We start from the raw sequence: 24537 nt of genomic DNA, 5'->3' as shown, positions 1-24537 counted from the left end.
TGCACCACTGTCATTCATGACATGATTAACCGTGACCTTGAGTGACCTTGACATGATTATTGTATAATCATCAGCTAGATGACATCACAGGTGCTGATTTGTAAAATTCACTGTACGCTTTCGGCCAATCTGAAAAGATGTAGTGAGTTCAATGTGTAATAATTTGCTTTATCACATGCAGGGGCCTTGGTGGTGGCAGTTGCTTTGTTAGAGACTACATGTAGATGTATTAGCCTGGTGCTGGGTTGTGGAGGTAAGTACACTGTTTCTTTTAATGACCATTTTACTCATACAAGGGACATAAATGCTATAATTGTACGATCTTTATGCTAGTGTAGTTGTATCTCTGTATCTAGTAATGTCACTTACGAATTTCTGTGGAGAATCAACAAGCAACTTATATAATGAACATAATTTGATGATTGAGTCTGGACGAAGCCTCGAAGATAAAAAGACTTAACTTAACAACTATTGAGCACCCGCCACCTCAGATGAAAAAGATCTCTAGCTGCTTAGAAAAAGGAGAAAATTTCAGACGGAAGTAAACGTCAAGTGGGGTCCCGAGGGTATAACTTAAATCGCTAGATAGTTGCTTTGCTTAAATATCGCTCCATTTCAGGGAAAAAAGATGCAAATAACGAAATTCAGTAAAGATGACCATTTGAGGCACTATATTTGAGAACCTCGCATGCAAAAACAAGTCGCCCTTTTACTTTAAAAAACTCTAAACGTTTCTCTGCACTCTCTCGATAGGGAGTTTAAGTAACCACGACGGCGACGCCGAGGACAACGTGGATTAAATCATGATTTTGTGATTACCTACGAATCTCGCGATACTCTCAAGTATCACGATACTGAATATGGGACACAGCGATAAATTTGAAAGAGAAATTTGAAAACTTAGCCGTCGTGGTTCACGTTCTCCAGTCAACGCAGAATTTGAACATTACACGTTGTTGTTTTGCAGAGCACGGCACAGCCATTTTTCTTTTCATCAAAATGAAGTAAAAAGATATCAGTTTAGCACTTGTCATGCCTTATGAGGATAAAAACTTTGGTGGATTTTAGAATTGATTGCATCACGTGAAAACACTCTATAAGGGACAAGCACTGCGTGGGAAGGCGAAAGAACACCTCTAGGCTTGTCAACAAAAGGTCTTTCCGTCCACATGACCGCCCATTTTCCTGGCTTGAAGCCTTAGGGGTGAACGATCTAACAACATCTATACACGGCTCCTGCAATTTGTTACTTTTCTACACTAAATGTTTCTTTTTTTTTTTTTTTTTTAAATTCTGTTGCCTTTTTTGCTTCACACTAAAGGGCACCATTTACTGTGGCGCATTTTTAGGATGAGTTTTTAGACATGCTCCAGCAAATGTTCTCATGGTTTTCAAATAGAGTTTGACAACTCTGTAATTACGACCTTTTACTAGTACGATTTGGCTTGGCTCCTTTGTACTGAAAAATGTTTTTGAAGGTCGATCCCTAGGCGTCTGCATGCTGTGGAAGGATCTATAAATTGTAAAATCCCGACGAAATGATGAATTCGCATGTTGGAATATTCTCCGCCTTTAGGCCTTAGTGAAACGCTCTACTTTTATGGCAAAATTATTTCACCATTTTCGTGGTTACATACCCCAGTCGTTAGGACTGGACTACTGAGATTGATGTCAAAGTCATCATTCGGTGGTAAATGTTATTTTTTAAACGCCGATCGTATATCAATTTCCTCTGCAACTTCCTACGGATTTATTATCAGTTATTATTCAAGCCAAGTACGTGATTTCAAAATCAAAGCTTTCATAAAATCGTGATTTTCACACGTATGTAATTGTTCTAGAAATTTTTCCGCTGAGAAGTTGTCTTTATTGTGGGCGCCACCTTTCTCACAACGCCCTAGTTTTTTCACGCAGCATAGGCAATAAAAGACGACGCGCAACTTCTTTTAGTCAGAGATTGTTAGTGAAGTTACACCGCTACCGTGCTACGATCAGAGGATCCAAGTTACCGCTATTTCAAGTGTATTTCGCTGTCTCTCTGCTACCTTTTGGTGCGAGTCGTCAACCAAAGTACGCAAGTTCTTATTGTTGTAGTTACTTGCTAAGTCGCGAATTATTAGTCTTTTCTTTGTCACGAAAAGGTTTCATTTAGTTTATCTAGGTTTTGTTGAAATCGCTTTCACAGCTCTACTATTGCTAAGGCTTATTGTCATATGATTACCAAATTGTGATTCTTTCACGCCATATTTAGCTATTTTGCGCGATAGCCGTTGATATCTTCGTTTGTGACAACAAGAGTTGTTATCGTCTCAGTTTTATTAGTTGCAAGTATCAATTGTCACGTCTATTTGTTTCACGCTGTGATCTTGTTAGTTTTATAATGATTTTTCTATCCTGTTAGATTTGAATTTTATGCCTTATCTAAGTAGGACGTATTCTTAACTATCGCTTTTCAGTTCGAACCTACTACATCTACTTGTACGACTACTACTCCTATTCGTATCTGCTACCACTATTTGCGATCTACTGGTGCTATTTCTTCAGTCGCTACCTATTGTGAACTAGATCTATGGACTTGATCTGTCATTAAATTAGTTGAATCTACCAAGTGAAGTTCGAATATCTCGCACCGCGCTACCCCTGTAGTTGTTTAAGATTTGAGTGAAGGCAACCTCTAGAATCTTTACCATTACAGTAAAATATTCCAAAACTATTAGTTTATCATCATCATCATCATCATGATCACCATCATCATCATCGTGCTTTTTTGATCATTTGGTTTTCTGTGGATATTCTAAGGCAACTACCGAAATTATTTTCTTTTTGCTTGTCACAGGCATCAAAATCATAGTGGCAAGCTTAATCGTATCGTTTATGCTTTTTTTGTCTGTGAATTCAGTTTGCATCTGAAATGTATCTGTTTCCAGTGTCTTACTGCAACCGAATTTTATAAGAGACATTTGAATCAGAATAAAATTATCTTAAGCTTTATAACCGAAGTGGTCGGAAGTACATTGCATGCACGAGGTACAGTGGAATCCCGTTAATACGGTCACCAACGGGCCATGCATGAAAATTTGGCCGTAATAACAGGGTGGCCACACTAATGGAGTAGCATCAAACCTCATGACTCGTCTAAATTGAGTGATGTCTTAACAGATATATCACACATGATCACAATTGCACTTGCAAGCAACTGCTCTTCAATAAGCATCAGGAATGCAGATACAATTAAGATAGATATAAAACTGAAACTTGAATCGGTGGATAAAATTTTAATAATGAAAATATGAATACAACTGATTCAAGTGGCCGTATGAACGGGGTAAAATTATAATTAAAGTACTATACACGTTGGGATTTCAAAATGTGGCCGAATGTGGTCGAATTAACGGGGTGGCCTCATTAACTGGGTTTTCTGATAAAACGAACATTGTATGGGCGTTTCGCCGGGACAAAAGAAAAAAAAAATGTGGCCGTATGAACGAGGTGACCGTAAGACGGGTTTCCCCTGTAATAAAGAATGGAAATGAACAAGACGGTGTACTAACGTGCAAGGATACAAACGACAACAATGAACCCAAGACGCGAAAGATCTCAGCACACAATCCTGCCATTGCAACGATTATTGAGATGTTTATTCCAGTTGTCTGTCCTTTATAACTCTTTCGTCGGCCGGATAGCAGGAAAGTTTTGTCATAACCTGTATTATTTCCTCATTGTTTACATTCAGCTGTACCAAATAGACACCAAGCCTGAGGTCTTCCCTGGATCATCTCGTTTGCACGCTAATAACTGAAGAAAATCTGACCCGCCACCCACACTGCTGGCGAAATATTTTTTAATCCGAAAGAACAGTTAATGTTTTCAAAACCAAGGAGAAACTACTAAGAAAGATCGACATTGTGAACTCCTGTCGTCTGACCTTTGAATTTGTGACGCGTCACGCCTTCAAAAACAAGAAATGATGTAAAACAAAGGGTTTGCATTAGTTCCAAAATTAAATTATGGGTAAAGCCAGCTGGAGCTTCACTTTACCCCTAAAAGATACCACTGTTCAGGAAAGGAGCCCGCGCTAGTAGATCGGATTCGAGACACCTTCGGTAGTCGAGCCTAAAAACGGAGATAAGTGTGCTTTTTTAAGTACTTTCTCTCTGCGAGTGTACCCGAAAACATACTTTGACTGCTAAAAATAGTGGAGTTTCGTTCCGAACACCTTGACTGAGACCAAAAACTTTGATTTATACAACTAAGCGAGACGACCAGCATCCCCGACCTTTTCCTATGGGAATACCCCCCGGGTTTTCAACATTCTGTTGACGTAAGGCTTTCACAGTCGCTTGCACCCTGTCAAGTCGGTTATATTCAAGAGGAAGAAGATGAAACGATTTTTCGATTGTAAGAAAAAGATCGACTTATGATTCTTTCACGGCATTTCGATTGTTAGGGAAGGTCTTCATGTTTATTTCCCCAGGGTTTTACAACGAGTTGAAATGGTGCGTTTGGATGGACAAATTGGGCCAGGGCCATCTCGAGCCATTTCATGCCGCTACTGAAAGGAAAAACCCCGTCATTGAGGGCTAATTAAGTCCAGTTTATAAGAGAACAAATGTTCATTCAAAATTCTTTAAAATAGCGTAGCTAAACGGTAACTTCAATCAAAGAGCTCTTTGAACCAACTTCTAAATGCAGGGACTAAATAAAATCATGGTTAGTGTGACCTACATTGAAGGATTTTGCTTCTAGCTTTCAAAAAATTTGAGTTGTTGATATGACACCACGTTTGAGACTGCAGGCGTGGTTTAGGGGGGGGGGGGGGGCGCATCTTCTTAAGAAATATTAAAAAAAAAAATTATTGGATATATAGGATTGTTTTATTTAACTTGTTTGGCATTATTGGGATAGCTAACTTTGCTTGTACTGCTGCGCAGGAGTTTATTGACAATTGCCTAACTCTCCTCCCGAAAAATTTTATCTATCAATATGGTTGTGTAGTGGTTCAATAACCGATATTTCCTAGTAGTATGGACATACATCTATGTGAATAACAGACTCTGAATGATATATACTTTCTTGGATTGTAAATCTTTAGCCTGGGATGTTCAGTTAAGTACTTAGAAGTGATAACTTGAATAACCGTCAGTGGCTGTGACCCACACTACTCGGAAAATAAACTATTAGAGATTTACAATCTCGAAGACGCAAAACGTAATGGTAACAAAAGGGATGTTCTCTTAATCATAGACAGTTTACAAGAAATGGGGCTAACCACATTTTTATCTGATTCTTAAAACTTTGCGAATTAATTTATATTGTATATAAATGAAGGTAGCATTTCTTACTTTGCTCGAAAACGGTTCTTCAGGTTTGCACTCAAGGAAACTGAAAAGCGGGATACTTTTTTCACGTTTTTGCTTCTTCACTGACGGCAAGCAACACAAAGTGCGCGAACTTGACATGATTTCCCTTAGAAACCATGCACCACGGTCATACATGACATGATTAACCGTGAGCTTGAGTGACCTTGATATGATTATTGTCAATCTGCAGCTAGATGACGTCACTGGCGCTAATATGGAAAATTCACTGTACGCTTTCAGCCAATCAGAAAAGATATAGTGAGTTCAATGTATAATAATTTGCTTTATCACATGCAGGTGCCTCTGTGGTGGCATTTCCTTTGGCAGCGGCTTTTAAGGCGATGCTGGTTTATGGAGGTACGTGTTTCTTTTAATGACCATTTTACTAATACAAGGGCCATAAATGCTATAATTGTACGATCTTTACACTAGTGTATTTGTATCTCTGTATCTAGAGATGTCACTTAGGAATTTCTATGGAGAATGTGTGAGGCAATTAATGACGGAGGTACTAAGCAACTTATATAATGAACATAATTTGATGATTGAGTCTGGACGAAGCCTCGAAGTTGAAAAGACTTAACGACTATTGAACCGTCGTCACCTCAGACGAAAAAGATCTCTAGCTGCTTAGAACTAGAAGAAAATTTCAGACGGGAGTAAACGTCAAGTGGGGTCTCGAGGGTATAACTAAAATCGCTAGGTAGTTACTTTGCTTCTATGTCGCCTTATTTCAGGAAAAAATGATGCAAATAACGAAATTCAGTAAAGATTACCATTTAAGGCACTAAATTTGAGAATCTCGCTTGCAAAAATAAAGTCGCTCTTTTACCTTTGAAAACTATAAACGATTTTCTGCAATCTCTCGATAGGGAGTTTAAGTAACCACGACGGCGACGCCGAGAACAACGTGGATTAAATAATGATTTTCTGATTTACCTACGAATCTCGCGATACTCTCAAGTATGGCAAGCCGTTTGTAGCAAAATGTAATCCTTTCAATATATGTTTAATCCTTCAAATAATGGTTTTATTTAAAGATAAAAAAAGGCATTCAATCCAATGGCAAATACAACTTTTGGTTCAATTCAATCTTTTAATTTTCATGATTCAATCCAATACCTGCAATATTGATTCAATCCAATACCTGTAGTATTGATTTAATCCAATTCCTCGAATATTGATGCAATCCAATACCTGGAATATTGATTCAATCCAATACCTGAAATATTGATTCAATCCAATACCTCGAATATTGATTCAATCCAATACCTCAAATATTGATGCAATCTTCCTGGGCCGAGCGCGGCCAACAGGAACGAGAGTAACTGAGCACTAGAGAGCACTGAAAACATGGCGGGCGAAGGAGAACTAGATTTAGAAGCTGAGTTTCCTAAGTTTCTTGCAGACGTCTTGGATAAAACGGAAATAATTTTTTGAGAATTTTGACTCAGAAGTTGCAGAAGCGCACGCCGAAGTTCTTGATCAAACCATTAGTCCGCTTAGGTAAATGAGGCATTGCTATAACCGAGACACAAGGGACGAGGAAAATTTAGGTTCCATTTCTGCCGCTTTCGTAGATGTAAGTTAACCAATTTTTATGTGACAAACATATTTCTTTATTAAAAGCTGTGTGTGCTGGTTTTTTGTGGCAAATAACATAAACTGTGGCAAATTTTGCTACCACATTGGTCTTTGGTATTGTGCATATTTCTGCTGTCCAATCATTACCTGCACACTAAACTTTGAACTGTAAACACTACTGCTAACTAGCCACACATTTCAGTTTTGATTAGTCGATTTTACACTTTCGCTAGCCATTGTGACAATCATGATGGAATGGAGTACTGGTCTACTTGATGAAAACAAAATTGAAAATTATCCTGACAAAGTAAAACTGAAGAGAATAGAAGCTAATGAAAACAGGGAAACTATGAGTGGATTTCATGGAAATAATTGCCTTAGTAAGCATATGATAAATATTTAACTATTAAAGGAAGATAAAAGAAAATGGCAACACTGATAGAAGTACATCAGAGATTGAACATAAGCATATTCAAGAAAAGCAGGATTCGTGTTTGTGTGAGTGAAATTTTCTTAGTGATTATTAATAACATTTTAGATGCAACAAAAAATGTCCAAGATTGACCATTCTTATAAAAAAGTCAGTGAAACTGTTTATGAAAAAGGCTGGCTGGTGCAAAGTTAGTTTTGACTAGTGACATGAGACCTTTTTTAGTAGCCATCATGCAATTGCACCAAGAAGTTAGTCTTGTGTCCTGGGTACTTTTGAAAATAAGATAACAAATTAACCTTGCAACATTTTGACATCTGTTTTGTTATGCACCTGAAAAATCTACAAGGCAGAATAGTGCACATGGCAGTTATGAAATGCTCTGATTTCTCTTCAGTTTCGTTGTGTTGCTAAAAGTTAGGCAGTCTGTAATTCAAGCAGTTTCTGAGTTTTGTATATCAATGAAAAGAAAGATGAGAAAATAATTTACTTGATACAGGGTGAGGTTTTCTGTTGTGAATTGAGTTGCAAAAACTACTTTAGTGGGGCCATAATCTCCTTTACCCAGCCCACACACATGTAGTATTATGCAATTGTCAGTTGCCCAGGTTTAACTGCACAAGTTCTAGAGCCTCTTGGAAGATGTCTACTCCCATTTGACTTGATTCTCTTGAGGGATCCAGCCTTTCCAATACAAATGACTGCACTGAATCATGTTGTCCCAGGTCAGTTTCTTCAACTACAACATTGTTATCACTGTCCAATGGAGTTGGACCATCAGGATCATCACCATAGTATTCAAAATCATATGACTTTCCATTTGCAAGGGGGTTTTCAGGCTGGATCATATGATTAAGCCACATTTGGTATGGCAACCATTTTTTTTTCTGTTCTTACATTTTGGTGGTTGAAAGCTTCAGTGAACTGGCAAAGAGCTTGGTTTATCCTTGGTTGAAAAACTAAGTGTAAGGTGAAAAGATGCACTGAATTACTGTCGAGGATGCCTGACAATTCCATACTATAAAAAGTGTAAAAGTACAAGTGGGAAGCACAACGGAAAACATCCCTCCACAATCTTTCAATTCGTTGGTTGTGTTGATGGCCCTGCAGTGAAGCTGCCCCTCTCCTCTCTTCTAACCTGCACCATTGTATCGCACACATCAGCGTTTTCAACATCATGGTCTACTCGTACTCTCGAAGGCCAAAATTCTCCGTCGCTCTTAACGGCATCCAGAAACAATTCAAGAACTGTTTCTGCTTTATTGTTGGCACTACATTTCAAAAACGTTATTCTCCGAGAAAATCCGTCTATACAGCTGTGAATTAGTATTTTCCATCGGATCAGAGAGTGATGTCCATCCAGATGCCAAAGCGAATTTACGCACCCCGTCTCAAGACAGTATTTTGGCGATCTAATTTTGCTAACCTTTCTCTTATTCTTCTCCGTTGAACCCGTAACCCAATGAAATTATATCCAGTAGCGCTCCCATGGTTAGAAATGTGCTCTTGAATAATTTCGGTTCCTTATCAGGTAAGCTGTCGAAACCCCTCATATCTTCTAAGCCATACTCTGTCCCTCTTCTGTGAATTGGCCATCTCGAAACTCCAATCATCTCTGTTATCGTTGTCCAGGTGAATCCTAGTCCTCAAAGTTTCTCAAGCACCTCAACAGGAATTTTAAGAAATGGTCTTCCATGATTTCCATTTTTTTCGCTTTCTATCGTAATGGAATCCGCAGTAACAGCTGACAGAGTAATAGTTCTGCGACGCAACACACTGAGCACATCTACAAAAGCGGCAGCAATGGAATCTAAATTTTCCTTGTCCCTTGTGTCTGAGTTGTGGCAGTGCCTCATTTACCTAAGCAGACTAATGGTTTGATCAAGAACTTCGGCGTGCGCTTCTGCAACTTCTGAGTCAAAATTCTCAAAAATTATTTCCGTTTTATCCAAGATGTCTGCAAGAAACTTAGGAAACTCGACTTCTAAATCTAGTTCTCCTTCGCCCGCCATGTTTTCAGTGCTCTCTAGTGCTCAGTTACTCTCGTTCCTGTTGGCCGCGCTCGGCCCAGGAAGATTGCATCAATATTTGAGGTATTGGATTGAATCAATATTCGAGGTATTGGATTGAAACAATATTCCAGGTATTGGATTGCATCAATATTGGAGGTATTGGATTGCAAGAAATGTGCCAAGAATTTGAACGCACGTGCACAGCCATTGTTCTTTTCATTTAAATGAGAAGCTGTGAAAAGATATAAATTTAGCATTTCTTATGCCTTAAGAGGAAAAGAACTTTGGTGGCTCTTTAGTGTTAGATTTTAGAAATTAATGGCATCACGTAAAAACACTCTATAAGGGAGAAGCATTGCGCGGGAAGGCGAGAGAACGCCTCTAAGCTTGTCAACGAAAGGTCCTTCCGTCCAAATGAACACCCCATTTTCCTGGCTTGCAGCCTTAAGGGTGAACGACCCAACACCACCTATACACGGCTCCTGCAGTTTGTTCACTTTTCCACATTTAATGTTTTATTTTTTAAAAGATCACTCTGTTGACTTTTTTGCTTGACACTAAAGGGCACCATGTACTGTAGCGCACTTCCATGAAGAGCTTTTTGACATGCTCCAGCAAATGTTTTCATGGTTTTCAAATAGAGTTTGACAATTCTGTAATTACGACCTTTTACTAGTACGATTTGGCTTGGTTCCTTTCCATTGCAAAATGTTTTTGAAGGTCGATCCCTAGGCGTCTGCATGTCATGGAAGGATCTATAAATTGTAAAATCCCGGTGAAATGATCAAATTCGCTTGTTGGAATATTCTCCGCCTTTTCGAAACTTTCGAGACTTTATGAGACTTTATGGCAAAATTAATTCAGCAGGACTTAGTTAACTCCCACCATTTTCGTGGCTACCTACCCCAGTCATAAAGACTACTGAGACTGACGTCAAAGTTATCATTCGATTGTAAAATATTCCAAAATTATTAGGATTATTCCAAAATTATCAGGCCGTCAGGCGGCAAATCTTTGAGCGCGTTGTTGAGGGATTTGAACACTGCGTAACCGTGATCCGATCGTGGCCATATCGTAATTCTCATCTACTTCAATAGTGACTGCGTGTTTCACACAAGACAGAGTGAGTTCAATGTATAATAATTTGCTTTATCAGATGCAGGGGCCTTGGTGCTATTTCCTTTGGCAGGGACCTTTATAGCGATACTGGTTTATGGAGGTAAGTGCTTCTTTTAATGAACGTTTAACTCATACAAGGGCCATAAATGCTATAATTGTACGATCTTTGTACGTGTACTTGTATCTCTGTATCTAGTGATGTCACTGTGGACAATGTGTGAGGTAATTAATGATGGAGCTACTATATATAAGCAACTTACCTAATGAACATAATTTGATGATTGAGTCTGGACGAAGCCTCGAAGATGAAAAGAGTTAACTTAATAACTATTGAACACCCACCACCTCAAAGGAAAAAGATCTCTAGCTGCTTAGAAAGTTGTTAGAGAGTCCATTGGACACAAGATTTAACTTAGACCAAAACAAAACCCCGGGCTAAAGCTTGAGAGAAATTTACAGTTCATACTTTAACTGTTTGGTTAATTGGCAATTTTTGGCATTACACAATTTGTTGTTTTATTTATGCCAAGTCATCCAGTTTGATATTTTGTAAATGATTGTTTTGTTTACACAAACCTTTCCTTTACAAAACCTGGTAATTATCTTTTTCCACAGAGTCCCAGTAGAAGAAAATGAAAAGCCAACGCACGGCTATGATCCAATTTAGGATACGTTTACGTAAATTATAAAGTTAAAGAGTCCTAATTTAATAATAATTTGGGCCCTGTTCACACTAATGCATTTTTGTTTGAGAACGCACACTTTCTTAAAGTGAACCTAAGCCCAGCATCTTTTTTCGCTAAAACGAATCCACTTGTTATTCAAAGCTTTCAGGCAGAAAAAAAACATTTGAATTAGGTTGAATCCTCGATTTTCTATGCCCTTTGAAAGTCGTGCTTAAAGTGTTGCGCGACTGCGTTTCAGGGAGTTTGGGGCGGCGATTCCTGATGACCTATACCCAGGAACCAAACACAATGATGCCCTAGTCAGCTCTCTGTATTTGCTCGAGAAAATGGAAAACAAAACTAATTGTTCCAATATATTTTGGGTCTAAAACGTCCAATTTTTTTTTTCAGAATCATTTCTTTTCGTCACTGGAGTCAGAGTTTAGTTTCGATTCGCAACACTCCGAAATAAACTTCGATCGAGCACTTTCGACAACTGTGAACTCAATGCTCAGAGCTTTGAGGGCAATTTGCAATATTTCAAGCGACGGCGGGGAAGAATTCTTTGCGGACGGGCTGCTTGTATATTAGGAATGGAAAACTAGATACGAAGTGGAGGAGCAGGCAAACGAAAAGCAGGAAAGAAAACGCAAGGACTGCTTTGGATGGTAATCTCGTCACCTAAACACAAGATTCCCACGTGTGTTTATAGCCCGTTTACATTTGTCCTTAGCGAGAATGTATTTTGTCAAGGTATGGTTGTTCTATGAAATCCAGTTTGTGTTTTACTTTCTGGAATGCCTCATGTTTATAAGAGCGACGTAAGTGTTGCAGTTTTCGAGACTTGATGACCTCCAGAACACTGGCTTCGATCGACTGAAAATCGTAGAATTGTTTGGACCTGTATTTTTGAAGCTGCGGGAAGCAAGGCGGAAGGAAGCATTTCATACAGTTACCGATTTCACATTGGCACACGTTTTGCAGTGCGTTCACTGAAACCGGGGCCACCCAGACAATGAAAACCAATCAGATGGCGGAACTGAAACAATAGATTCCAACATTTTCAGTTCCAGCCAATCAAATATCCGGTACAAAACAATGAAATCTCAACTTGTTTTTTCTGATGTTTACGCGACTACGGTGTCACTTAATAAATTGTCAAGCTCAAAACCTTCAAAACCTTCGAAAACCTCTGTGAGTCTAACAATTTTGTTATCATGTAATTAAAAAAAAAATTAATCTTCGAATTTTAACTAAATCGAAAGAGAAATAAGTGTTGGTTGGCGGCGTACAGTTGCGACCTATTCACATTCAGTGTATCGGTAGTAACGCTTCTTGATCACACAACTTTGTCGGTTACTGCGGAATTGGAGTAGTATTTCTACAAACTGCTGGTTGGCTTTAAGCGGAAAATTTGGAAAATAGCGTCATAAAGACTGCGGAAAAAATTCCAATGAGAGTTCTTCAGTGGTTCTCACAGACTCAATTCGCTTGTTTCGGTTCGACAAAATTAATCTTCGTTTATGTATTTATTGTACCACTGACCGATCATCGCCAGTAAATTGTACAGTTTATCTTTTTTTAAATCTGGGATATTGCTGCAACAGCCGATAGCACTTCTGGAAGGCGTTTCTTCGCACTTTTCGAATGTGTATTGCACCATCCTGAAGGAAATGAGAGGGCGTGAGATATTCAACCTTCCTGGGTAGACGTCACAATAGCCGCTGAACCCATTCTCCTCAAACTCGGTCGCGAAACAAAACGGCGTTGTTTTGGAGCTATTTTCGAGATTTCGTCGGGGCACAGAAAATCGAGGATTTAAACGAATCCAAAAATGCTTTCGCAGAAGTATTTCAAATAACAAGTAAATTCATTTTAGCGGAAAAAAAAAAAAAATTGGGGGTTAGGTGCACGTTCAGCGTTTTCGCCTACCGCCTACACTAATGCGATTGAAAATACATGCATTTAAAACGCTGCTCAGAGTCGGAAAAACTTTTGACAACGGAGCCCTATCGGATTAGGGTGGAGAGCAAAAACTCTGACGCCGTCGACATCAGATACACATGCATAAGTTACGGTTGTGGCGTTTACTCAAAACGTACGCTTTAGTACAATAACCTGTCGTTTTGAAAACCCACTAGTGAGGGTAAGCTTTAGTTGTTTTATTGAATTTTTCAGGGCTGGAAACAAAATATAAGATTTTCAAACAAAGAGAAGAAGGTAAGTTATAATGTACCACAAAATAAATGTCCTTGTGCATAAAATGTGCTTCGTATCTGTATAACTAGCTGTAACTGGCAAAAGTTTAGGTCCAGTAGAGTTGAGTTCTTAGACAGTGGGACCTTAGCTTTTAAATTTCTCCGAAAAGAAATTACCTTTTCTGGTATCACATTGGATTTGCTTGAAAGCTTTTCTTCTTGCGACTCTAACGATTGTATAAGTAATATATAAAACACGAAAATGGCCATTTTTTTTAACCAGATCGCAATCGAGACGAACAGAAGCTTCTGAGAAGGCTTAAAGGTACGTTAACCTTTTCATTGAACAGAAAGTCATGTTTTATGGCAACAGTTTAGCTCCAGTAGATATTAACTATTATTTTTTTTCTCAAGCATCTGAGCGGGCCGGAATCCTTAATCCTCGAATTTGATTGGCTAATCATACGCACGTGACCGGTCCAGCTTTTTACGATGCGGCCCACGGGCCGGATTTTTTCCCCACTGCCTAAATTTCGCTCCTAAAAGTTAGCGGTAATTGTCAATCTTTTGCCTCTTTTACACATCCATCGACGATTAGTCAACGCAAGTTCATCTCTGCTCACTTTAAAATGGCGAGGAAAGTCACTGTAAGTAAATTCAATTGAGTGTTTTGAAGTTGTGAGAGTTTGCTTGGTTGTTTGTAGGTTGGCGCTGTAATGGCGCGGAATCCTGTTTCTCTCGCCGTAAAATTTGAGTCAATTTCAGTCGAGTTAACCTCTCTGATCGTTCCTGTATTTAGGAGAATTTCTGTGGAATACACTTCACGAATTTCCTCGCTTTCCGCCATTCAAATTACGGTAGAAAAGTCTGATTTCAAGTGATTTTAAAAGGAACGACTGAGAGAAATTGTTTTTGTAGTAAAACTTCAAACTTCGCAGGAAATTTCACACCGCAGAAACAAATTTTGGAGAATTTAACTGGTGAAATAAATGCAACTAATATAAAGTAGTTCGAAAAAAATCTGTTCTTTATTACATCTTTACTCGCTACATCGAGTTACTCGCTCGTTGCGAAAAGTTTTTTACAAATCGTTAGTAGACGGCGCGGAAGCCGATTCAATGACAAAGTTGCGTAAACAAACTCATTTGTAATCTGTAAAACCAATTTATCGCGGAAAAAAAAAAGAAAAAAGAAGAAAAACAACAACAACAACAACAACATAAACATGTTATTTGCCGGCGTAGGGTCGGTCCGTATATTGAAAAACTGTGACCTCGGGCTTGAAAATGCTGCCCGAGGCCGTCACAGTTTTTCGCTATACGGACCTCCCAGCCAGCAAATAACATATATATACGCACACTTGCTACATCAGTTGTTAATCTAACAATTTAACTTTTGCAGAGTCGTTGTTAGAGAGTCCATTGTATTCCCCAATTCAATAGCGAAAAAGATTTAACTTAGTCCGAAACAAAACCCTTAAGTTAAAAAAAAAAAAAAATTGCAGTTGATAACTTAGTTGTTTGCTTAATTGGCAAGTTTTGGCACTACACAATTTTTGTTTTATTTGTTTTAAGTCATCCAGTTTGAGATTTTGTAAATGATTGTTTTGTTTACCCAAACCTTCCCCTTACATACCTGGTAATTACATTTCCCACAGAGTCCCAGCAGGAGAAAATGAAAAGCCAACGCATAGTTGGAAGTAAGTTTAAAATTCAAAAAGTTCATAGACCACTGATCCAATTTAAGATATATTTACATAATTTTAAGAAATACACAACAACTTTAAGTTTAAAACAAGACATGTTTCGATCGTTCAACGATCATCTTCAGTTGTGAATTCGTTTACAAGTTCGGTGAATTAATACAAGCAATGGCGTATAAGTTAAAACGTGATGCAATTCAAAATTTCGAAAAAATTAACGTACAATTTTAAGAAGCGCGAGACATGGAATAACACTTGCGCGAGCACTACAATTAATACAAGCAAGAAAACAGTAAAAAAAAATAGAAATAATTACAATGATTATAACACAAAATGTTACGAACAAAAACTATAAAATAAACCGGTACTAAATAAATGTATATACATGAAGAACAATATCAGAACGAGAGAGTTAAGTCAGCATGTTTCAGCTGCTTATTTAAGTGTAGGCTCCTTCACTGGAGAAACACAGAAAAGGCTACACAAACTCGTTCAGCATTGTTGTACAAACATTGAAATTAAGTTAGCTTTTTCTTTTTTTAAATTTGTTAGTATGTTTAATGCTAAGGAACCTGTCCCTCTCGATCTCCGTTCGCGCGTTGTCTACAAGTTTTCGTGTGCGGGATGTAATGCCTGTTACATCGGCGAGACTAGCCGACATCTCTCGATGGGCGTTCGTGAGCATCTGAGCAGGGACAGGAACTCACACGTATATCAGCATTTGCAGCAATCCCAGGCATGTTGGTGTTTAGCTAATAAGCAGTGCTTTTCCATCGTGGATTGTGCACCCAAGAAACTACAACTTATGTTGAAGGAAGCAATGCACATCAAATGGGAGAATCCAACTTTAAATAAGCAGCTGAAACATGCTGACTGAACTCTCTCGTTCTGATATTACTCTTTATGTATATACACTTATTTAGTACCGGTTTATTTTATATTTTTTGTTCATAACATTTGTGTTATAATCATTGTAATTAGTTCTAGTTTGTACAATTTTCTTCCTTGTATTAAGAAGTGTAGTGCTCGCGCAAGTGTTATTCCATGTCTCGCGCTTCTTAAAATTGTACGTTAATTTTTTCGAAATTTTGAATTGTATCACGTTTTAGTTATACGCCATTGCTTGTATTGATTCAACCGAACTCGTGCACGAATTCAAAACTGAAGATGATCATTGAACGATTGAAACATGTTTTTACAACAATTGCTGCTAATCTCGCAATCTGATTGGCTAATTTGCCGTTGTCGATAAGTGTCCATACCACACTGCTCGCGTCAATGTGTCGCGCAATGCCTTTTTCAGCTCGCGCTCTGAAAAAAACAAAAAAACATTTTCTTTGACGTTGATATTGTGGTAAAAGAAAATCGAAGTGTGGTTTAGCGTGGTCTCTACTCTTATCGACAACGATTACGCGTCATTACTCTTTTCCCAAACATTTTTTCTTATTGTTTCTGCATGTTGAGCGAGTTTGCAAAAGTTTTTGAAAGGAAAGTCTAACGCGTACAAGTAGCTCATTTGCACAATGCAGCGCGTGCACTTTCAAGTCCGAGTCGGTGTTTTCAATTGTAAACAAATATTGACAAAGATTTCTTTCGTTATCTTTGATATTATGGTAAAAAGCAAATCGAATGTGGTTTAGTGTGGTCTGTACTCTGTACGAGTACGCGTCGTCATAGTGGTCAAAATTTGTTGTGGACTCACGAGGCGCAGCCGAGTGAGTCCACAACATTTTGACCACTGTGATGACGCGTACGTCTGTTCAGTAATAGATCACAGATGACGTGAAAATGTGGTAAGAACAAAAAAGTGGCACACGAGGCAATAGCCGAGTAAGTCACTGATGTTCTTATCACATTTTGACGTCTTCTCTGATCTATTACTGAACAGACCCACGGCAACATGGAATCTATTTGTTTTATATAATAACGAAACAATTTACTACAGATAAAGCTTTTTTTATTTCAAAATCTTTCAACATAACTCGAAAGCCTGCCTTCACCCACTTTGGTGAACACGAAAAAGCCATCTGACGTAATCTATTGTCTATATAAAGTGAAGCAATCTCATTGGTTGCTATACGTAGCAAAGAATTGCGATTGGTCCTGGAAAATCACGCCACTGTCAAACTTGACTCGAGCGTCGCTTCTCGTGGAATGAAAACTTACAGCGAAAGCAGAATTGAACTGCGAAATCTACAAATCTTAAAGAAAATGCTGGATAAGTCAAGTCAGTTTTTGTCATCAGTGCAGCCCTGTGAGCCGAAAAGCTTGGACGTTGCCTTGAATATCGCAGGAGTTGAAAAAATACGCTCGGAAAACTAGCGGTTGCGGTCAACCTGGAGGCCATTCGATTCGAGTTTTTAATGAAAGGAGCGTTAGTGATGGTGGAAATTTGTGTCGTCTGTGGTTGGTGATTCTCAAATCAGTTTGAAATAGTGTCGGAGACACCTTTTAGCTGTGATACAATTGGCCGTGAGCTGTAGTGAGCTATACTTTGCTCGCTGCTCTGCCCTGAAACGGACTGAAACATTCGCATCGGAAAGCAACGTTATGTGTTTATCGCCAACGAGCCAGCCGAGCGAAGACGTGAGGCTGGCGAGGCGGCAGCATTATAGAGCCGTGCGAAAGTACTGTGTAGGCGGAAAAAAATATGGAGTGATCGAGAGACATGCTTGTAAGCTAAGATTTCTGAGATTCCAATGACGTAATGGAAAGAGGTCGATTGTCTTACAACGGACCAATCGTAGTGCGCAGAGATTGTGACGTCAAGCCCGCATGGTTGTGATCGTCGATGTTCAGCAGCTTTGGCATTCATTGAGCGGAGTTGTGATCAAGTTTGAGGTAAGAACAACGTAATTTTCACCTGCTTTTGTAAGTTTTATTTGTTTTTATTTCCAATTCTAAGTGAGTGTACTTTAGTTAAGTGCCATTGTGGTATATTTATCGAGCTAGCAAGCTCAACAATCGGCCAGCGAGGCAAAAGAGTACTCGGCCACCGTGCCAAACTCGGCCAGTGTGCCCAATTCGGCCAGCGTGCCAAATCTAGAAAACGCCAGCGGGCATAAAGCAATCAAAGAAATTGAGAGACCCCTTTAAACTGAATTCAATCAAAGCAAAGCTAAGACAAACGACAACTGTAGCAAACTATCGGCCAGTGAACCGCACGAGAGTAAACTCGACATCGGCCAGTGAGCCAACTTTGTCACCGCCAGCGAGCAAAAGCAATCTAAGCAACTGAGATTTAACTTAACTTAACTTAAGCTTACGTTAATCAAATTCAAAGCAAACCTAACGTTTAAGCGGCGAGCGTGCCTTGGAGAGCTAGCAAGCTACAATAAACAAAGTACTTTGTAAATCAACTGTCAGCTTGATCAATTCATTCCACTGTTGTCAAGCGTATCACGTGTGTTTTCGAATCATAGACTTTTTGCCCATTGGTGCAAACTAAAGTACAAGGTACACGTAGAGCAATATAACGCACAAAAGTTTGGAAAATGATGTGTCTCTTGTTTATGTTGTTACTCTTTCTCAATCTTACTGCCCACAATGATCTATGGGAAAATAAATTCAGAAGTTATCTATGGGTCGTGTAATCAAAGGGAAAATCTTGGTGCTGTTGAGGTCGTGCGAGAGCCTGTATGGTCACTGATCAGAGGTTGTCCATCACTTTCTGTAATGACTGCAGATGCTGTTTTTAGTGACATATTTACCATGCAAACATTTGGAGATTTAACAAATGATTTGAAATCATTAGTTCTTATTCAACAAAGTAATCAGACTTGTTGCACTCTATGTAACAATCAAATAGTGAAAACTACAAGCACCATTGTCTTGTATATTACTTGCCGAAATATTTTGCCCACTGAGTGTAAAAACTGTGTTTCAAAAGCTGCTCCGCCTAATAACAGACCACTATTTTGTGATTCATGTCAAAGGCATTCTGGTGATATTTCAGCTTTGCAACATTTGGTAACCACACCAAAATTTTTACCAATTGAATTATCATCAACTTCTTTTGGTCAAACTGGTCTACCAGCAATTATGGAAGTCTTAGGTAATTTTTACTTATTGAAAGCTGTTGTGCGCTGTGCAAGCCACCATTTCACCATTGCCATAAACAGTGGCTCTTATTGGTTGTATTATGATGATATGTGTACTGCAGTTCAACAATATGCTACATTTCAAGATGTTTTGGATGCTCATGCCAATGGATGGTATTTTGCTGCCTATGAAAGTTCCCTCATGCCATTTGTTGATGATAATATACATCAGATTCATGTACATTAATGCCAGAGCATTTTTTTTCCAAAATTAGGGGATAAAGAATGCCAAGCCTCTGATGATTTCAAGAAAGAAGTTCATATACCCAGAAAACGACAGAGACTAGAAATAAGTACTAACAGATTGATAGATGGAGAAAGAAAGCTTAACTTTAATGTAGTGAATGCATATGTGAAGAATTACAAAACTGCTAAAAAAGCTAAGGAGACAGAGAGTGAAAAACGTTCTAGACAAGAAAAATAAAAAGAATACATGAGGACGTAGAGAAGGAGAATAAAAGATAATGAGACAGAGGAGGAGAAACAAGCACGATTGAAAAAACAAAATGTGCAAATTAGGAAGTGCAGACAGAAAAGGCGAGACATTAAATTTGATGAAATTAAACCAGTAAGAAAATTTACAACCTGGCAAATAGTAGATAAACCACTGCATAATGTTGACAAAGAAACATATTTATCGCAATTTGACAGTATAAAGAAAGGACCAATTCATGTACAGAAATGAGCTATCAAAAACATGCAAGACTTTCATAATTCACTTAAATTCAAAATTTATATGTATGAAGTTTGCCATGAGGCATGGCCATTATCATCAAAAAGCAAAAAGAAATCTCCTTATATCTGCTCAAGATGTTCACGTGACAAGAATGGAGGGAAAAAAATTTTCATCTCAGAGTGGAATGACACCTTCACAAGTGCCAAATGAATTGCAAGGTTTAACACGGTTAGAGGAAATGTTAATAGCACGTGTTTTCCCAGTGATTTCTGTTTATACAAAACCAGGTGGACAAAAAGCATATAAAGGCCATTGTATTAACTTTCTCAAGATATCCAGGAGTTGGCAAATTCACTGCCAAAATACCCTACTGAGCTGCCAGTAATGGTTGTGTCAGTCAAAGGCAAGGATAATACTTATAAAGATCTCACTGTGAGACGTAGCCTGCGAACATAGACGTATTGTCGGCTGTCGCTTGTCTCCGCCGAAAATAACGTCTGCGAACCCGAGCCAAGAAACGATTTCTGTAACGTAGGAATTCTAAGCCAATCACAGTTTAGCTCAAAGAATCCCAGAACTACTGCGTTAGGTATTCGCCGCGAGGAGCACTCGAGTTTCTGTCTATCATGGAATCTGATTGGCCAAAGAGAAACAAAAGTCATTACGTTACAGAAATCGTTTCCTGGCTCGGGTTCGCAGACGTTATTTTCGGCGGAGACAAGCGACAACCGACAATACGTCTGCGTTCGCAGGCTATGTGAGACGTGGAAAGGTCATCTGGGCTCTGCACTGGTTAGTTCAACATAACCCTGTGTATACGGATATCACTATTGATTATGAGTTGTTGGCTTTGTTGCCTTCTGATGGCATTCCAACTGAGCTGCGTAAGATCGATTGTACTGAGAACAGTAAAGATGAAATTGATCCAGACAGAGGTCCTCTTGATGAAATACCCTTCAATGAAGACACAGAACTGAATAGCACAATTCTTAACCCTGTACAGCTTAAGCCACAGAAGCAGCTGATTACAGATGAGTTATTACAAAACCACAAAGTCAATTGGCCTCATAGGAATTCAAGTCCTCTGAATGAGTTTAAAATTGAATATTTAGCTACTATGGTATTTCCTACTTTGTTTCCAGATGGCGAAGGAGATCCTACTAACAGTGCTACAATGCGTGATGTGACCCTTGGAGATAAAATAAAACATTTGATTAAATTTGCTGAATATAATAATGGTAAATGGACATACAGGTTTGCAAATCACCCACGGTTTGCTTATTGGGCATTCAATATGATTCAAAGGCACATACTCCTTAGTCAGGGAAACATTTTTTTAAAGCAAAACACTGGCGGTGTTAAGTCAACAGATGCTTCAATCGAATACATATTCCACTTTAATGTCTAAGCTTATGCATTATGCTAAAAATGTTACTGGTAGCAATAGCTATTGGCACAAAGCTAAAGAAGATTTTCGGGCTACCATTGCTCAAGTAGGACCTCCCACAATTTTTTTCACTTTATCTTGTGCTGACTACCATTGGCCTGAATTTCATGAACTTTTTTGTGACCCTCACTCTGAACACATTAAACCAGCGATCAGGCAGCAAAATGTTCTTGAAAATCCACATATCTTAGATTGGTTTTTTACTGAGCGAACAGATCGTTTTGTCAAATTTTGATTAAAAGAGTCGTTAGGGACTTCTTGGCATTGGTACAGATATGAGTACGCAGTTCAGAGAGGGTCAATTCATTGCCATGGAATCACTAAATTGAATAATGATCCAGGACTTTGTGAACTGACTGAAATTGCATTACAACGTTTTTTTAGCATCAAAGTAACAAAGGAAATTTGAGCTGAGTCTGTTGTTTGTCAGTATGTTGACTTTATACTAACAACTTGGAATCCATGTTCTCCAGAAGAAGGGTGGTCCAAACAAGCCTGATTCTCATCCATGCCAAAAAAAAATTCCATGTCAAACACCCTATCTGTCCTTGAACGACAAACAAAAAGAAGAAGACTATGTGAATTTATTGAATTCTGTCGAGAGGCATACAATGTGCAGTACTAAGTATTGTCTAAGAGAAAGTAACAAAAATGACTTAAGCTGTAGATTCAAATTCCCTTTTGAAAACTGTGCCAAGACAAGAATAGATTTTGAAGCAATAAACACTAAATCAGGAAAAACAAAGTATAGGGCAACTATTTTTACTAAGCGAAATGATTCAAGATTAAACCGTCACCAACCACTGCAACTCCAAGGATAGAGAGCAAATTGCGATATTCAAATTATTGTAGATTATCAGGCATGTTTGGAATATCTTGTGAAGTACACATCAAAAGGAGAGAAAGCTTCTTCAGTTCTAAATAATGCATTCACCAACGTTATAAGTAAAATGTCAGATACAAGTGACAGTCATAACATTTTAAAGCAAATTATGATCAAAAGTGTAGGACAAAGAGACTATTCAATCCAAGAAGTTATGCATCATTTACTCTCACTCAGATGTGTAAGTGCAACTCATGAAGTGGTAAACGCATCTCTTGATGGTTCACGGAGAGTTCAGGTGTCGAGAAAGAACGATTTTTGTACCATCCCATCCGTGCTGGATATTTATGCCGAACGAGAAAAGTTTATTAAGATATTTCCAGACATACAAGCACTGGAATATAACTTTTTGCAATTTACCTCCACATTTGTAAGCAAAAACTCAAAACTCGAAAAGAGGAAGCGACTTGTTATAGTTAAAACGTATCCCAAATTTTCTTCAAATTCTAACAATCAGCATTATGGACTGTTCTGTAAATATCAGCTGCTAAAATATAAACCTTGGCAGCATGTACCAGACAGTGCTTAGGACAATCTTGAACAGTGCGATGAAACTTACAAAGCATGTTGGATGAATTTTTTGTGCAGTGATCGTGAGAAGAACAGTGTTCCTGACTGGGAATTAAAATGGAGTGCCTTAAAAGCAGCTATTAATCTAGAAAATGAAAATAAAGACACAGAAATTATTGAGGAAGAAAAGAAAGAATGGAAGTTTATGTCAGAACTGAATATACAGGAGTTGGGCACAAGTACTGAATATAATTCAGAGTTAGCTCCTGAAGGATATTGGCATAACGTTAGTGAACATTTTGAGGATGTTGATCTACTTTCTGTGACATCTTGGTTAAATACTCAAAAAAATTGAAATGAACCAATTTGGCAGATATCATCAAGAGTAATAGATATTTCGAGTTTTAGTAGCGATCAATTGTTGGCATACCATCATTTTAAATCACTTCAACAGCAGCAAAGAACTGCCATTGCATCTGCCTATTAAAGGAATTGTAGGTTCAGGAAAAAGCTATGTTATTGATGCTGTAAGAAATGCTCTTAAGAAAAAATGTCAAGTACTAGCATATACTGGAAAGGCCTCTTTTAATATCGATGGTGTAACACTGCATTCTTTTCTCAAACTACCGATTGGTTAAAAAAGACTCTTCGAATTGAAAGGAATAGCTTTGCAACAACTTCAGAATAGTTTACAAAACATTTAATATTTGATTATAGACGAATATTCATTTGTTGGCCAGAGCTTATTTGGGTGGATAGATTGTATATGCAGGCAAGCTACAGGTCTAGCCGATCCAGCTTTGGTGGTCATTCTATTATTCTGGTGGGTGATATAGCACAGCTATCTCCAGTTGGTGATAAACCACTTTTCCATTCTTTGCCGAAATCAGATAAGCAGATCCAGGGTCACCTCATATATCAAGAGTTCAAACAAGTTGTCACATTGTCAGTGAATCATAGAGTTGATGGCAAAAGTAATGACCAAGGCTGCTTTAGAGATCTTCTCATTAGAACACGTAATGGAAAATCCACTATAGCAGATTGGCAGAAATTATTGTCTAGAACCCCTGAAAATGTAACAAATATTGAAGAATTCCTAACATCATCTGTAAGGTTATCCTATTTAACGTCAAAAGTTGCAGAAATGAACTTGATCAAATAAAAAAAATATGAACCAGCCAATAGCAACAATTAAAGCCCGTCACTCAGGTGGTGCTCAAACGCTAAGTTCTGATGAAATGGGAGGATTAGAACCTGTCATATATTTAGCTAAAGGTGCTAGAGTTATGCTCACTATGAACATCTGGACGAAAGTTGGTCTTTGCAATGGTGCACTAGGAACTGTATTAGATTTTGTTTATGCTGATGGCCAAACTCCTCCAGCTCTACCTATTTGTGTTCTTGTTCAGTTTGATGAAGACTATAGTGGACCTTGTCTAACTGCAAGTTTTCCAAGATGCGTTCCAATTTGTCCAATAACCCAGATTTCTCAAAACGTAGGTCAGAAATATGAAAGACAACAACTTCCTTTAAAGCTAGCATAGGCTATGACTATTCACAAGAACCAAAGTCTAACTGTTAAAAAAGCATCGGTAGATCCCGGTCCTTCAGAGAGTTCACCTGGTATGACATACGTTGCTCTTGGTAGAGTAAAAAAACTCAAAGATCTCATAATCAAGCCAATGACATTTGAAGGCTGCAAGCTCGCAAAAAATCATCATTTTTGAAATATAGATAGTTAGAAGAAAATAAACTTGATTCTTTATCTAAAAATACTTCTAAATATGGACATCTTGAGTAAGCTTGACTTAATCCAGTAAAACATGTTCTGCAAAAGCTAAAGCAAACATC

At 38.3% G+C, this 24537-nt stretch overlaps 1 protein-coding gene and 2 pseudogenes across 5 annotated transcripts in view; all 3 read left to right on the top strand.

Annotated features, from left to right (window-relative positions):
* The window catches only part of LOC145486601 (caspase-3-like), an 86510-nt gene that overhangs the window by 26299 nt on the left and 35674 nt on the right, over positions 1–24537 (top strand). For 2 of the 5 annotated variants that reach the window (XM_081465290.1, XM_081465293.1), the window contains exons 6-11: positions 182–253; positions 5658–5717; positions 10543–10605; positions 13349–13390; positions 13652–13693; positions 15026–15067. In XM_081465290.1, the coding sequence (XP_081321416.1) occupies positions 182–253; positions 5658–5717; positions 10543–10605; positions 13349–13390; positions 13652–13693; positions 15026–15067 (321 nt within the window). The other 3 variants (XM_081465292.1, XM_081465294.1, XM_081465295.1) reach the window with 3 other exon arrangements.
* Positions 18617–19855, top strand: LOC145486602 (uncharacterized; annotated as a pseudogene).
* Positions 20964–24487, top strand: LOC145486595 (uncharacterized; annotated as a pseudogene).

The sequence above is a fragment of the Orbicella franksi genome, chromosome 5 (genome assembly GCF_964199315.1).
Source record: "Orbicella franksi chromosome 5, jaOrbFran1.1, whole genome shotgun sequence".
Classification (NCBI taxonomy): Eukaryota; Metazoa; Cnidaria; class Anthozoa; order Scleractinia; family Merulinidae; genus Orbicella; species Orbicella franksi.
This window is presented reverse-complemented; position numbering and strand designations above follow the sequence as displayed.